Source organism: Mytilus trossulus, chromosome 4 (assembly GCF_036588685.1).
Source record: "Mytilus trossulus isolate FHL-02 chromosome 4, PNRI_Mtr1.1.1.hap1, whole genome shotgun sequence".
NCBI classification, from domain to species: domain Eukaryota; kingdom Metazoa; phylum Mollusca; class Bivalvia; order Mytilida; family Mytilidae; genus Mytilus; species Mytilus trossulus.
The window spans coordinates 70,268,686-70,286,137 of NC_086376.1; the positions used below are offsets into that span (position 1 = coordinate 70,268,686).

Consider the following 17,452-nt stretch of genomic DNA (forward strand, 5'->3'; position numbering starts at 1 on the left):
AACAGTTAGACTTAGTTTACAAAAATACTTCTTTATTTGTTTTGTTACAATGCATTTTAACATATATGAACCGCAGGAAAAAAGAGAGACTTATTTAGATAAATAAATACATTTTGACAGAGATACCCCTATTCAAAATAAGATGGTCCAAAGCATATCCTGTTTTGAAACAAAAGTGAAAGTGCAGAACAATATACGAATATTCTATTCTTGCTTATGTTTTTGATGAGGCTCTTTTGATATATACCGTCTGTATTTGATGTCTTAATGGCAGAATCTTTTGATCTTGCAAAGGTAAACACTATAACAAAATAACAATAAAATATACAAAACAGGCTACTGTAACATCTGGCAGGAACATATATATTAACTACTGTTCCCAGCATCAGGGGATGAAGGGGGGTCTCATACACCTTATCTATAGTCCAAATAATTATGACGTCTTGAAAGGCTATTATATTATTTTTCTGTCGAAGTAAGGCGTCAAAGAAAAAAAAATAATAGCCTTTCAAGACGTCATAATTATTTGGACTAACACCTTATCTAGTTATTGATATTTGTTCGCCATTACTGGATATCACACAGGTTCCCGTAAAATTTTGACGTCATAAAACAAAATATGTGATGCCACAATGGAAAAGTGATTGTTGTTGACATCAAAAGTTCAAGCGTCTAGGTCAGCCAGGATTATTTAGCGATAAGGTGTAAGCGGAAAGGGGGGGGGGTTCTGATCCCTGGTCTGGCTTATTGTTTGGTCAGATTCCTGTATCTGTTTACACTATTCCTGTAACTTCATGTGTCCTGTTAGACTTCATTTCCCATTTTCATGGCAAAATAGTTTGAATTTCACATGTCACGCTTACAAAAAATTGACAACCCCTCATCACCCTTAGACCCAAAAGAGACCATCATGAAGTACAGCAATAAAAGTGCAGTTTTAATTCCTCTCATCCTTTGTTTTTCAATTTACAAACACAATATAATAAACTATTGAAGACTAAGCAACCTCAAATGTTTTGGAAGGGTAAGCAGATCTTTCTCCACATGTGGTATCCATCATGATGCTTATGCAAGTACATATTTGATCTAAGTAGTATTCTTTGATATTACATTTAAGTATATTTGTTTTTATATTTTAGATACACCAAGGAGGTGGTCTTGATTCAGAATTTGAATATGACTCAGAAGCAGACAGGAGAAGGTAACTATTGTCTAGTTTTCCTATTTTATCTCTGTGATGACATGTTGATATCATTATGATACATATGCATGTATTGTTGAAATGGTGTTTGTTATTACTTTAAAAATGATGTCATGTTATTACCTTATGATCAATGATGATAACTTAAAAAAAGATAATTTTATAAACTGTTTGCAAAATGGCATTCTATGATTCTGTGACCAGTAAGGGATATATTTGATTTTATTCTTCAGAGAGAAGAGGAATGATTTAGTGCCACCAAAGAAGAAAGCATCAGAAAAGATAACAAACAAAAGACATGTTGAAGAAGAATACAGCAAGTATGTTTAATGGCATAGTTTAAAACTAATATTTCAAAAAAATAAATAAAAAAAATAAATTAATAAAGAAAATCCTCCAAAAACCTTTATTATTTAGGAACATAAAAAGAATGTGGTTCATTATCTTACAATCTACTTAGTGAATATGTCTACACAGAAGAAGATGATGTAGATCTCAAAGCAAAAGTCTCACAGTAGAATATTTCCATATCTTACAGCAATTTCAGGAAAATCTTATATTATATCTTTATTTACCAAAGTCATAAAAACTATAGGCATACAACATATAAACTACACAGAGTATACATAGATAGCAGAAGTTAATGTGTGAAACATATTACCTCAATCATATTTCGGGTCTTAAATTCCACATTTACAAAAATTGAGGAATATTATTTTTCTCTCAAGAATGAATAATTTTAGACTTGGTGCACTGTTCAGATATGATATTCTTTAATTATTATTTTTTTTAAATGTTGCATTGTGAACTTAATTTTATTCTAATTTCAGAGAAGAATGGAAAAACCAAAGATTTCATGTTCTTAGTATGGATGCTGTATCCTTTTATTATGATATAGAATGAAAATTCATATTTACAAACAACAAATGCATTGTGATGGCATAGCATATTTAGTAGATTAAAATGAAAGGAAGATGAGTCTATTGGTTGATATCATAGGAAGACTGTTTTGAAATAACATTTAAGATATAACATAAATGTTAAAATTATTTTTCTTGAAATACTGGACCAAAAAATAATATTTTGATGTAGACTTATTTTGAATATTCATGAACATTATTTACTTTCCTTGACATTGAATCAGTTTGCACGTCATAAGAAGTTTATTAACGACTACATACTTTACTACAGTGGATCAAAGGCAGATTTTAAAAGAGACAGGTATGCATTAATGATATAAATCTTCAAACTTGTTATTTTGCTAAAAGATTAAAAAAACATCCTTACTAAAAGAAGGGGAGACAACTCTTGAAAGTTTGCCAAAATAACACTTCAAATGCATTCTCATTATTATAAAGATTTATTAAACAAATTATTTTAATTTTTGCTATTGGTTCTACAAAGGTAAATGTCTATGTAATTTAAACTTAAATTTGAACCTAGTCATATCTCAATTTAAACACAAATTACAATTTAGAATATAAAATTGTATGTAAATGAATTGAAATTTATGATATCATTTTGATTTGAACACTGGTTACATCTTAAAAATGGTATTTTCCCTCTATCTTCCATTTGCATAAATTTGATTTAATGTTAAATTATCTTGAGGGAATTATAAATATATTTCTAGTTCCAAAGATAAAAGAGACATAGATGTAATTAAAGAGCATCACAGATTTCTGTGGAATGAAGAAGATGATCCTGATGAAACATGGTATTTATAGATTTACTTTTGCGCCTGTCCCAAGTCAGGAGCCTCAGGTCTTTGTTAGTCTTGTATGATTTTTAATTTTAGTTTCTTGTGTATAATTCAGAGTTAAGTATGACATCCATTATCACTGTACTAGTATACATATTTTTAGTGGCCAGCTGAAGGACACCTATGGATGCAGGAATTCTCGCTACATTGAAGACCCATTGGTGGCCTTTGGCTGTTGTCTGCTCTATGGTTGGGTTGTTGTCGCTTTGACACATTTCCTTTCTTAATTTTATTACTTTTATATCCATAAACTATTAAATATTCTTGAACACTGTACTGTATGTCTGTCTATCACTCTGATATAACAAGTCATGTGCATATACATAGAAAGCTACCTTAAACTAATAATGATAGGCTGGTTCTGAAGTCAACCAGGATTCTGCTAATTTAAAAAGTATTTTATTGTTCAAAATGACAAAAGGATCAGACACAAGTTTTACAACTTAGTAACGTCTTCTCCGATTCTGCTATAAATTTTATACTGAAATCCTAGTCTGTTTAGCTGCCATGTGGTAATTTATCTTACAAATTAATAGTACTTACTTTCCCATAGTATTCTTGATATTCCTTATCATGTTCTCATTCTGTGTGATTGGACAACACCTGTCTGACATCTTTAAAACATTTCTAGAGCATCTATACATTAATTGAATTTATACTGAAAGGTCCATATGACACACAGACTCCATGTATTTTTTGTATCATCCAGGGAGAAGAGGCTTGCCAAGAAGTATTATGACAAACTGTTTAAGGAGTATTGTATAACAGATCTCAGCAGGTACAAGGAAAACAAGGTGATGTTATCAAAATCCCCTGCATGTAACCCAGTAAACCTACCTATATATTCTCAGGTAGCAATATACACAAAAGGGAAAAAATCAAAATTTACCCTCATAGATTTTACCATTCCCTTTTGCTTGCTTTCTTACAAATTCTGACTTAAAGGTAGCAATACACAATAGTTTTCATTATTGTTCCCAGTGGATTTTTCAAATATGAAATTTATTGTTCAGTAAAATTCATTTTTAGACAGCTGATGACTTATTTAGCCTTCAAATTGGATTTATAAGAACAAAAACAGTAATCCTCCAATTTGAAGGCTAAATTAGTCATCAGCTGTCTAAAAATGAATTTTACTGTACAATAAATTTCATATTTGAAATATCCACTTGGGACAAAATGGAAAACTATTGTGTATTGCTACCTTTAAGTCAGAATTTGAAGACCCAGGTATATTGTTTTGTCTGTAAATCATGACTAACTATCAGTCTTCGAATTACAGCACTTTTGTTTTGTTTTGATAATTTGTTTTAAACTGGGCATAATTTTCTTTCATACCTAAGTACATGCATTGCTTTATGCTGAGTTTTTGGTAGTATCAAGTTTATCCAAAAGTATTCTCTGTTGAACTTTATCAATTATCTGGATTCCTGGACATTTTAGAGATAGTTAATGTAAATTATTTTAAACTAAGAGTAAATTTAGTAGTTAAGGAACGAAACTGTTTACTTTCTGTTAATTACACATCATTACTTTATCTGTAGATTGCAATGAGATGGAGAATTGAAAAGGAGGTTGTGGATGGAAACGGTAATATATATATATTTTGCTATACATTCTGAAAGGGAGATAATTCAATTGGTACATATATGTTAATGATGCTACAACAATCTAAAACAGAGCACTTTTTCATCTGACATTCCAAGTTTATGTGTTCATATAGATCATTGAGGCCACTCTCAAACATTTATACACATTTTAATTGTTATACATTACGTATAATATTTTAATAAAGTTTCTTAGTTGCTTTCTCCACCATATATGGCTTCCTAAGGCAATAGTAATTGAAAATACGGAACAATATATACGCTATTAATATACAAGTATGAAGAAGTTCTTATCATGTTGTTATTAAACAAGTTCTTATTTTTTACAGGTCAGTTTTCATGTGGCAATAAGAAATGTAAAGAATCAGAAGGATTAAGAAGTTGGGAAGTGAACTTTGGGTATATGGAACATGGGGAAAAGAAAAATGCTCTTGTCAAATTACGTAAGTGGATTTATTAAAAAGCAAATTTTGATTTATAAGGAATGATTGTTATATTTCTTTTGTCTATCAAGAAATAATATAAAAACGTGGATAACCTGTGTAGCGTGTTATTTTAAAATGTGCATGACATTTTTTATGTTATTTCAAATAGACAGAAATATTACAGTCATTCCTTATAATTTAATTCTAAATTCCATTTAAAATAAGAGCCAAAACATAAAAAAAACCTTATAAATGACGTCACAGTTATATGACAAAATTATGCAATGAGCTGATAAAAATAACACTGTCTAGTGTCAGCCAATCAGAAGACATGTTACATCCAAAATTCAATTATTTGAATTGCTTTGCATCACGGTGCAGGGCTATTAGTTTCAGTCGAAATACAAACCATCTAGAATAAATAACTTATCACATATAGATTCTGATTGGTTGCATTATAATGAGGCTGAGATACAGCAACAGCTATTGGCTTAAATGAGATAAAGAATTGCTGACTTTTTTCGTCCAGGATAAGACATCAAATGCTGGATAATTAACTATGTATATTTCAGTTCCGATCAACTGTCGTTAATTCCTGTATGTTTATTATGGATACATTTCACAGATAAATTCAATACATGAATTGAAATATCAATTATTAACAGTGTTTAATTGCTTTGTTACTCTGCAATTTGCACGATTTGCTTTGCTAAACAATGTTCCTCTACAATGTTTTCAAAAATGCATTATCTGTATTTTATAACTTCTGATAATATAGGCACACCTCAAGGGTCGTGTCTAAATTTATAATTGTTTTAATTTTCAACAAGAAATTAAAAAAATTTAAAAGCATGGGTGTATAACTCACACTCTTAAAGTACATCAATTTTATATCAATCAATATCTAAAGATACCACATTTCCAATACTAATTTAACAACCACATGCAAACATATAACCTTAAATTAGTGTAGATAGAAGCAGTCCATTGCTTTTAGGAAGCTAAAACTTGTATTGCATCTAGAATGCAGAATTATGTAGTCCAAAGAAACTGCATTAGAAACTTAGTGTAAATACAAACGCTTAATTATTTCTTTGATTGAATGTTTTATGCATGCATTACCCTGCACTTTCCAGATATGATGAACAAGCAAATCTTATACATTGTGAATTTCACATTAGAATGTATGCTAAAACAAAGTCACTAAATTAAGTACATATGAGTTCATTCTATATATATTTTATTGGTTATTTTCAGGGTTATGCCCAGACTGTTCCTACAAATTAAATTATCATCACAGGTATGTACATCATTTTAACATTTTTAACTTATTATTGTTCACTTTTATCAATTTTCTATCATTATATGATATTTAATTTCAATGCCTTGCCTTTTTGCATGAAATACTTGAGTAAGATTAATAAAACTGATCCCTTGGTGTACTTATTCATGTTTTAAAATTACTATATGTACATAACAAAAACCTAACAACATATCAAACAACAATCCACCACAACCTGAATTGTAACAAGATTGAATCAAAAATCAATCCAAAAAAGATAAACAAAAAAAAAGAAAAAAAGAAAAAATGGCTAACATATTGAGTCAGGGGAATAGTGTCAATGCAAATTTTAAGATCACACGTCAGCTATTTTGCATGTGTCTTATATTTTTAATATTTTTAATGTTGATCAAAGGAACAAAAACACACATATTTTGTTTACCCTTATGCATAAATTTCGTTATAATTTACAGGAAAAAAGAAATTCTTCCAAAATCAAAAAGAAAAGACAAATCACAGCGTAAGAAACAAAAAACAGAAGAAAAGGATGCTAATAAAGGTATTTCACAACTGTACCTCTTGGTTAAGGGCATATCCAACAGTCTATTTCTGACAGTGAGATTTTTTTCCCTTTAAGATATATAGGCTATTTTTATCTGCTTAAATCTGTTATGATTGACTGATTGATTGTTGGTTCCTTAACGTCCAATGGCAAATATTTCATGCATATTCAGGGTGAGAACAAGTTCACAATAAATACAATAGGAAGGTCTTGTCACAAGAGAGGCCATCTGGGATGATGGTCAGGGAAATTTGGACTGCCACTGGAAAATGAGGGTATATTTGATAGGGACAGAACCCCTCAAAGAGTTGTTGCAAGAGTTCTTAATGTGCAAAGACTGTGGCACTCTCTTTACATGAGGCACCAGACTTAACGTCCCCATTCTGAACGGATATGACTGCGACCTTGATACATCCCGCACAGCCAAAAGGACGCCCACTTCGGCAAACGTTTTACTGCTGGACAGGAGAATGATCTTCTAGAAAAAAACAAATAGGCTATATCCACATATGCATGATTTTACCCAATTATATATTCATCAACTGGATATAAAGTACAAATTCATAGCAATCTCACACTTCATGAGAGTACTAATCTGAGATAGTTCGATTAAGCAGAAGCAATAGAGGATACAGCAATATGCTAGAAAGAAGGGGCATAATAAGCTTATTATATTCTACAAATTCATTTAATCTACAAATACTTTTTATTTTAGATTCCAGTTTAGATGAATCCTTTAAGAAACCACCTGATCCGTCAACCTCTAAGAAACCTGACACTGAAGAGAATAAATCTATATGGAGTGGTCCTGCTAAATTACCAGATGAAAAATCAAGGTTTGTTCTAGTCCTTTCCATTTTACATTCCTTTGTGCTCAGCATAAACATATGTCTACTATGCACCAGTACAGTCTTTATGATATATATTGTATGGAAGATTCTAGGGTTATTTTGCTTTTTATTTGCATGTATTATGAACTGATTCAGCATTTTGTGATATTGTGGATTCATTTATTTTTATACGACCGCAAATTTTGAAAAAATTTTCGTCGTATATTGCTATCACATTGGCGTCGTCGTCTGCGTCGTCGTTGTCGTCGTCGTCCGAATACTTTTAGTTTTCGCACTCTAACTTTAGTAAAAGTGAATAGAAATCTATGAAATTTTAACACAAGGTTTATGACCATAAAAGGAAGGTTGGTATTGATTTTGGGAGTTTTGGTCCCAACATTTTAGGAATTAGGGGCCAAAAAGGGCCCAAAAAAGCATTTTCTTGGTTTTCGCACTATAACTTTAGTTTAAGTTAATAGAAATCCATGAAATTTTGACACAAGGTTTATGACCACAAAAGAAAGGTTGGGATTGATTTTGGGAGTTTTGGTTTCAACAGTTTAGGAATTAGGGGCCAAAAAGGGACCCAAATAAGCATTTTTCTTGGTTTTCGCACCATAACGTTAGTATAAGTTAATAGAAATCTATGAAATTTAAACACAAGGTTAATGACCATAAAAGGAAGGTTGGTATTGATTTTGGGAGTTTTGGTCCCAACAGTTTAGGAAAAAGGGGCCCAAAGGGTCCAAAATTAAACTTTGTTTGATTTCATCAAAATTGAATAATTGGGGTTCTTTGATATGCCGAATCTAACTGTGTATGTAGATTCTTAACTTTTTGTCCCGTTTTCAAATTGGTCTACATTAAGGTCCAAAGGTCCAAAATTAAACTTAGTTTGATTTTGACAAAAAATGAATCGGTTGGGTTCTTTGATATGTTGAATCTAAAAATGTACTTAGATTCTTGATTATTGGCCCAGTTTTCAAGTTGGTCCAAATCTGGGTCCAAAATTAAACTTTATTTGATTTCATCAAAAATTGAATAAATGGGGTTCTTTGATATGCCAATTCTAACTGTGTATGTAGATTCTTCATTTTTGGTCCCGTTTTCAAATTGGCCTACATTAAGGTCCAAAAGGTCCAAATTGAAACTAAGTTTGATTTTAACAAAAATTAAATTCTTGGGCCTCTTTGATATGCTGAATCTAACCATGTACTTAGATTTTTGATTATGGGCCCAGTTTTCAAGTTGGTCCAAATCAGGATCTAAAATTATTATATAAGTATTGTGCAATAGCAAGTCTTTTCAATTGCACAGTATTGTGCAATGGCAAGAAATATCTAATTTCACAATATTGTGAAATACATGTAGCAATTTTTTTTTAATTAGAGTTATCTTTCTTTGTCCAGAATAGTAAGCAAGAAATATCTTATTGCAAGATTTTTTTTTAATTGGAGTTATCTTTCTTGGTCCATAATCAACTTAAATCTTTGTTATATACAATATACAATGTATATTCACTTTTTACTACCAACTGATCAATTTAAATAATCTTTACCATTCAGTGATAACTAGCAGTTTTTTTACACCTTAATATTTTATGATGTATTTAAATGAGTAGTTATTGTTGCAAACTCCATTAGAATATTTTAATTGAGATTAGTTTTGGAATAAGGGAAAGGGGGATGTGATTAAAAAATTGGGTTTAATTTTTCTCATTTGAAATTTCATAAATTAAAAGAAAATTTCTTCAAACATTGTTTTGAGAGGATTAATATTCAACAGCATAGTGAATTGCTCTAAGAGAAAACAAAAATTTAAGTTCATTAGAACACATTCATTCTGTGTCAGAAACCTATGCTGTGTCAACTATTTAATCACAATCCAAATTTAGAGCTGAATCCAGCTTGAATGTTGTGTCCATACTTGCCCCAACCGTTCAGGGTTCAACCTCTGCGGTCGTATAAAGCTACGCTCTGCAGAGCATCTGGTTGTTGGTTTGAAATTTCATAGATTGAGGAAAACTTGCATATTCATGGCTATTTGATTTTGTGGTTTTGCCAATCTCTGCATACAAAAGCCTACAGAAATTTTATAACTCATGGTTCACATGTAGATTGTACCCATAAGCCAAGAAACCCAAGAAAATTGGTTGCCAACAATTGATAATGAATCCACAGTATTATAATAAGATGTGGTATGTTTTCAGTGTTCCTCCTGTTCAGATTATTGTCACTAGCTTGAGCTTAGGTCCATGTCATGTTCAGTTTATTGCAATCAGAGTTATGGTCCATTTCATGTCCAGATTTATATCCCAGCAGATAAGATCTATTTCATGTTCAATTTATTGTCAACCAAATGAAGGTGGTGTTTTGCTTTCTACTGATTAAGGTTCATTTTATTTCAATTTCATTTGCTATAGCTAACATTTGTGTATGAGCTGCAGATTTAAGGCTTTTTAATAATTCCTGTTTTGTGTTTTAGGGAAGAAGAGTTTGATGACTACTTTGAAGACATGTTTTTATGACACAGGTGTGTTAGAAAGAAGAGCTGTTGTGATGGCGATTATATTACTTTTGTCTATCAAATCATCATCATACTGGGAATTGTATTTTATGATTTCTGCTGTCTTTCAGCAAAAGTATGTACAAATGTACTTTAATATAGACAAATACTGCCTGCAGAATGCTTAATGCTAGATGAGAAGGATGTAAAATTAATATCCACGACCTGGTTGAACATATGTGTATATGTGTAAAATAAACTCTGTTAGATCAAAGTCACCGAAGGATGAGAAGGGACGATTCACTATGGTATAATGAACTTGCATGTCAAACATCATCACTCAAAACTATGTTGACTTATGCTCTAGTCGCTTTTATAATTAAACTATCACTATCAGTCTATTTATTGCTTTTGTGATTTACTGACCTATAGATCTTCTGGTTTATTGAGAGTATAATCTGTCAAAGGTTGGTCAAGAGGGGATATGACAAGAGTGCAGACTGATTGTCTTGCTGCTTTTAGTATGGTGACCAGACCCAATATTTTTTAGATTTAATCGTCAAACATACTATATGGCTATATTATATATCATTGGATTCGGAATAATGAGTACTATTGAAATATCGATGTCTTCAAAAAGAAATGTGGTAACAGTTTGAATAAAATGAGGTCAAAGATCAAATTCTGTTTTTATTTTTGTCTTCCATACTATCAAAATTTGAAGAAATATATAACAATTTAGGTTAAATTTTTGATACAGACTTTTTATTATATCAACTATCAATGAATTATCTTGAAAATTAAAAAAAAAAATGAATAAGAAATAGTTTTTTTTTTTAAATACTTATTCTATTACACAAGATCAACACATATTCTGTTGAAATTACAATAGTTACCTTGCCGGTTGACATTCAATCTCATCAATAAATGATAAATATTATTTTTACCTGCATCCTACTGTCATGAAGGCATAATTTGCATAAGGTCATACATGAAATTCATTAAAACTAAAAACACTCAATACTTCGAAAATAGTTACAATTCAACCTTCTAATCAAAGACATCCACACAACAGAATTTTTTCATCTGGTTAATTGTCAAGGAACATGATTTGAAATTTTCTACATAATTCTGACCTTTTACATGTAAGGTTTTGTAGTGATTATACACATAACTCTTTCACATGCAGGTTTTCCGTTTAATGAAGACGATCCTGCAAGAATTGGCTGAAAAATGCCTTTAAAAATACACGGAATGTAATGCATCATTTTACTCTTGCCAACCGTATTCTAAAGGTGACCGTATAGGGGTTTAGCAATGTGTAATGCGGTTTAAATTTTAAGTTTGAAACGAAGTACGTAAAACATACTGTTTCAGTGCCGTCTCTCAGGAAGATAACCCGACTAAACTTACATCTTTACTAGTCTTTACTAATAAACTTGAATAATTATGATGATGGAGTGGTTTTAAAGAGATAATCCTGATCATAAACCTTTGAAATTATCTTTCATGCCAAAACAAGGGCTTCATCATTGTCAATATTAACGAAACTCTAAAAACAGCTGAAATAGTCTGTATACCTACTCCAAACAGAGAGGAAGTTGTGTCGCATCCAGTAAGTACATGTGCAGCAGACAATAGTTTGCAAATTGTTGGGGAAAGACAGACACATAGTTATAAAATGGGTGAAAATCTCCGCCAGTCATTTACACTGCTAATGTTCCACAACTCGCTTGTATGTGACCTTTTTTTTTTATAGTAGCGAACACACAGAACACACAGAACAATTCGGGGTTCGTGTTGTTTATTCTTTAGTTTTCTATGTTGTGTCATGTGTACTATTGTTTGTCTGTTTGTCTTTTCATTTTTAGCCATGGCGTTGTCAGTTTGTTTTAGATTTATGAGTTTGACTGTCTTTGGTATCTTTCGTCCCTCTTTTACAATTGTATAAGAGGTCCGTATGATTGTTCTTCCACTCTTTCATATTTCTCTAATCTCCGTCTTAAAGTTTAAGGCATTTGGTATAGCCCTTCTTGAGCCGAACAAGCTATGGCAGCTATGAACAGTGTTGGTACAAAAAACGTTGACAATTTCGGAATTAACAAACATTCTGACTATGTAAAGCTCACATCAGGTGGAATCTTATGGGATACTTCTCCGCTCTATAATCTGATACACTTTGATGGAAGCTGCATGTAGTCTCTGTGTTCGTGTCATAGCGGTCAAAAACATGTACTACTATGTGCGCCATAGATATTCATTGGGATATATATTTTAAATAGTAAGCTGCAAGGTCGCTGTATGTTTGACCTTTTTTAGCATTAATAAATTGAACCAATGCCATACCATCTCTAATGTAAGTTGTGAGTTATGGTTTAAAGAACGGTAGGGAAAGTGCATAAGAGACTTAAGATTCGAACAGTTTCACAAAATCCAATCTGCATGAATTTCTCATAGTGCCGTCATTTGGAAAGGGGATAATGGAATGGGTGCGACAACACATGTTCCATGATAACATTATCTCTACATTTTGCCGCAATCAGTGCACGTCTAATCATAAGTTATAGATTTATGCGACATGAAAGTATTTCCCCCAATTTATATTTACGGTTAGTGTTTGACTTTGATATCCTTGTGATCTTAGGAAAGAGCACTAGTGATAAAATGTTTAAACATGTTTAAGCCTTCCTGGGCAACTTTGTACAAAGAACCTCGAAAATATCTAGAAGCATGCATTTAATAAGAGATATTGATAAGACATTGAGGGTGGAATTCCACACCAAAGGGGTCAGTCATGGATCATTTAGATGGTTCACAATGGCAATAACATGTTCTTCCTCTCTTCACATTGCTGTTGGCTTTGTTTCTTCTTGTAAATTTGCATAATTTGCAGCATTACACGACTAATGGATTATATGAAATGTCTAGTAAGTATCCATCTAACAAGCGGAAACTTTTGATTTGTTATGCCTTCAGTGCCACCTAATCCCCTTGAGGCTTTTATTAGTCTTTTCTGGTGACAGTCACAGAACTGTTAAAATGATCAGGAATCTGCCTAAAAAGCAAAGAAGCCATCCATAAACCAGATGCTCCGCAGGGCGTAGCTTTATACGACCGCAGAGGTTGAACACTAAACGGTTGGGGCAAGTATGGACACAACATTCAAGCTGGATTCAGCTCTAAATTTGGATTGTGATTAAATAGTTGACACAGCATAGGTTTCTGACACAGAATGAATGTGTTCTAATGAAATTAAAATTTTTGTTTTCTCTTAGAGCAATTCACTATGCTGTTGAATATTATTCCTCTCAAAAAAAATGTTTGAAGAAATTTTCTTTTTATTTATGAAATTTCAAATGAGAAAATTGAACCCAATTTTTTTAATCACATCCCCCTTTCCTTATTCCAAAATTAATCTCAATTAAAATTTCTAATGGAGTTTGCAACAATTACTAATCATTTTAATACATCATAAAATATTAAGATGTAAAAAAACTGCTTGTTATCACTGAATGGTAAAGATTATTTTAATTTATCAGTTGGTAGTAAAAAGTGAATATACATTGTATATTGTATATATAACAAAGATTTAAGTTGATTCTGGACAAAGAAAGATAACTCCAAATAAAAAAAATTCTTACAATAAGATATTTCTTGCTTACTATTCTGGACAAAGAAAGATAACTCTAATTAAAAACAAAATTGCTATTTCACAATATTTTGCAATAAGATATTTCTTGCCATTGCGCAATACTGTGCAATTGAAAAGACTTGCTATTGCACAAAACTTAATATAATAATTTTAGATCCTGATTTGGACCAACTTGAAAACTGGGCCCAGAATCAAAAATCTAAGTACATGTTTGGATTCAGCATATCAAAGAACCCTAAGATTTCAATTTTTGTTAAAATCAAACTAAGTTTAATTTTGGACCCTTTGGACTTTAATGTAGACCAATTTGAAAACAAGACCAAAAATGAGGAATCTACATACACAGTTAGATTTGGCATATCAAAGAACCCCAATTATTCAATTTTTGATGAAATCAAACAAAGTTTAATTTTGGACCCCGATTTGGACCAACTTGAAAACTGGGCCGATAATCAAGAATCTAAGTACATTTTTAGATTCAGCATATCAAAGAACCCAACCGATTAATTTTTTGTCAAAATCAAACGAAGTTTAATTTTGGACCCTTTGGACCTTAATGTAGACCAATTTGAAAACGGGACCAAAAGTTAAAAATCTACATACACAGTTAGATTCGGCATATCAAAGAACCCCAATTATTCAATTTTGATGAAATCAAACAAAGTTTAATTTTGGACCCTTTGGGCCCCTTATTCCTAAACTGTTGGGACCAAAACTCCCAAAATCATTACCAACCTTCCTTTTATGGTCATAAACCTTGTGTTTAAATTTCATAGATTTCTATTTACTTATACTAAAGTTATGGTGCGAAAACCAAGAAAAATGCTTATTTGGGTCCCCTTTTGGCCCTTAATTCCTAAACTGTTGGGACCTAAACTCCCAAAATCAATACCAACCTTCCTTTTGTGGTCATAAACATTGTGTTAAAATTTCATTATTTTCTATTTACTTAAACTAAAGTTATTGTGCGAAAACCAAGAATAATGCTTATTTGGGCCCTTTTTTGGCCCCTAATTCCTACACTATTGAAACCAAAACTCCCAAAATCAATCCCAACCTTTCTTTTGTGGTCATAAACCTTGTGTCAAAATTTCATAGATTTCTATTAACTTAAGCTAAAGTTATAGTGCGAAAACCAAGAAAATGCTTATTTGGGCCCTTTTTGGCCCCTAATTCCTAAAATTTTGGGACCAAAACTCCCAAAATCAATACCAACCTTCCTTTTGTGGTCATAAACCTTGTGATAAAATTTTATAGATTTATATTCACTTTTATTAAAGTTAGAGTGCGAAAACTAAAAGTATTCGGACTACGACGACGACGCAAACGTGATAGCAATATACGACGAAAATTTTTTCAAAATTTGCGGTCGTATAAAAATGATCGAATGTTCTAAGAAAATTGCAGCATATCGAGTATCCACCTTCATGCGGAACGGTTGGTTACAAAAATATAATGTTACATTTGAGATGATGATCTCAAGGAAGAGACCAATTTCCCTCTCGTTCTGTTCTAAGGCAGCAACCGTTTGATTTTCTGGGGGGGGGCTATGGGGTTTTTTTCTGTGCAAATTTTTTTTTTTCGCCTTCGGCGAAGAACAATCTATTTTTTTAGCGACAAACCGAAAACAATTTTTTTCTTTCAATTTTAACATTACATATAGTGGCAGCTGAGGGTGAAACAAACAATTTTTTTTTTCTCAGGGTCTGAAACAAATTATTTTCACCAAAACCTGGAAACAAACTTTTTTTTCCAAAAAAAACCATAGCCCCCCCCAGAAAATCAAATGGTTGCTGCCTAACATATGACAGCTACATTGTAAATGTCTACTGCTTCAAGGAACATATCCAAGTATGTAAATGTAAGTGATACATCACATCCCAATTACGTGTATGTATTTATAAGAGGCTGTAAATGAGCTTCGAATAGCTCCGTCATATGAGCGTTAGGAATTTTGTCTGGCTTGAAATGCTAAAATAGTGCTTCTGAGACAAATAAATTTGATATTATTGATTAAAAAAGGTACAAATGTATGATATATCATATAAATGTTAATTATTTTACATTTTGCGTTAAACAAATATGAAATTAAATTGGAACATACTTTATTAAATGCAAATTATTCGTAGTGTTAAACTTTTACAAAAACTCTTTAATAAGGAATTGATTTTGCTAAACTTTATTTGAAATCATTAAATAACATGAATAAGGTGTAACATCAATGTATATAAGAACAGAAATCATATCACAGATGTTATTTTACAATATTGATCTCAAAACTTTTCTTAGTCGATTTTTGTTGCAAGTAAACTAACATACTTCAAAGCCCATTTTACGAAAATTGCACTGTACGATTTTTTGAAGACAAGTCAAAATGTTAAGTTTATTCTTTGAACTATCAATACGGTGAGCTATAGCCGTATAGTTAGAATGACAATTTAACTCCTTAAATAAGCGACTTTTCCTTACTCAGCCACCGTACTATTTGCTTAAATATGAAATTTAAATAGATGTATCTTATAAACTTACATTATCCAAGACATGTTCACTTTACAATTATTCCATACATCAAATCTCTAGTTAACCCATTTCTTATAGTATATGAAAAACAGACCTACAGGTAATAATAAATTATGAAAATGAGATCAAGGTCATGATCCTGCTAAACCTCATGAACTTAGTGCATGCACCAAATATAGTTAATGTGTATAATATCTGAGTAACAAAAATAACCATGAAAGTGTTCTCATTAACCAATGAACCATGAAAAATGTGGTCCAAGTCTGATAAACCCTACCAAACACATATTTTCACCTTACAATCACTCTTTACCCCCAATATATCTGACCCAGCTTACTATCTGAGAAATGCACCATGACGCATGCAGAGTTAGTTTTTTTGCTGTGTTTGAAGGCCTTACTGTGACTTTGAGATGAAGAACTGTAATAAATGCAGTTCCTATCTTTTCATGTTTGGATTATTGTCGTGGATGGATAGCCCATCTTTTGTTTTTCTTTCAAATACCAACCTGAAGAATGAAAATGGACCAAGTCGAATGAACTGTGTCATGCAGAAATGTACACCTCACAATCAACTCTTAATTTATACCTACTGCTTATAGTATCTTAGAAAAGACCTAGCTATGAAAACTTGTTTGAATAGTTTATAAAGAAAATGAAGTCAAAGTCAGATGAACTCTGCCTGGACATTTAAATGTTACAATTATTCTCCAAAACAAATATAGTTCTTATTACTACCAATCACCTTTCATATGACTATTTCAAGAATAAAATGTATAGAAATTCTTTGAATATTTTTCACAATAGCAATGAAGTAGTCTCATAGGATAGTAACTATGATTTATTTGTTCACCTTGCACTTTCACCACTTGATCGTTTTCTATAACAGTTTGTTAAAACTTGCCCAGTTGAACTTGCCTTACATGCATTTTATCACAGGTGTTACAAAACCCCCAACAAATATGAAACTAGAAAAATACATGGTGGCCTCCGGCTGTAGTCTGCTCTATGGTTGGGTTGTTGTCGCTTTGACACATTCACCATTTCCTTTCCCAATTTTATGGTTTTTTTTAAACATGTTAATGCAATAAGAAAATGAACCTGGCT

At 31.7% G+C, this 17,452-nt stretch overlaps 1 protein-coding gene across 1 annotated transcript; it reads left to right on the forward strand.

The window, feature by feature from the left end:
- The first annotated feature begins 89 nt into the window (after positions 1-89).
- Positions 90-10,575, forward strand: LOC134715855 (protein FRA10AC1-like). The gene is made up of 13 exons (XM_063578365.1): positions 90-294; positions 1,140-1,201; positions 1,435-1,521; positions 2,032-2,077; positions 2,346-2,422; positions 2,835-2,918; positions 3,673-3,757; positions 4,508-4,553; positions 4,900-5,013; positions 6,253-6,295; positions 6,751-6,836; positions 7,555-7,675; positions 10,154-10,575. The coding sequence occupies exons 1-13, from the start codon at positions 268-270 to the stop codon at positions 10,194-10,196; spliced, it is 921 nt and encodes a 306-aa protein (XP_063434435.1). The 5' UTR covers positions 90-267; the 3' UTR covers positions 10,197-10,575.
- Positions 10,576-17,452: the final 6,877 nt, after the last annotated feature.

Excerpts from the sequence above, each read along its gene's own strand:
- LOC134715855 (XM_063578365.1), top strand. The coding sequence starts at position 268 with ATGGCAGAATCTTTTGATCTTGCAAAG. Across the intron at positions 1,202-1,434 it reads TCAGAAGCAGACAGGAGAAG|AGAGAAGAGGAATGATTTAG; the intron begins GTAACTATTGTC and ends TTTATTCTTCAG. Across the intron at positions 6,296-6,750 it reads AAATTAAATTATCATCACAG|GAAAAAAGAAATTCTTCCAA; the intron begins GTATGTACATCA and ends TATAATTTACAG.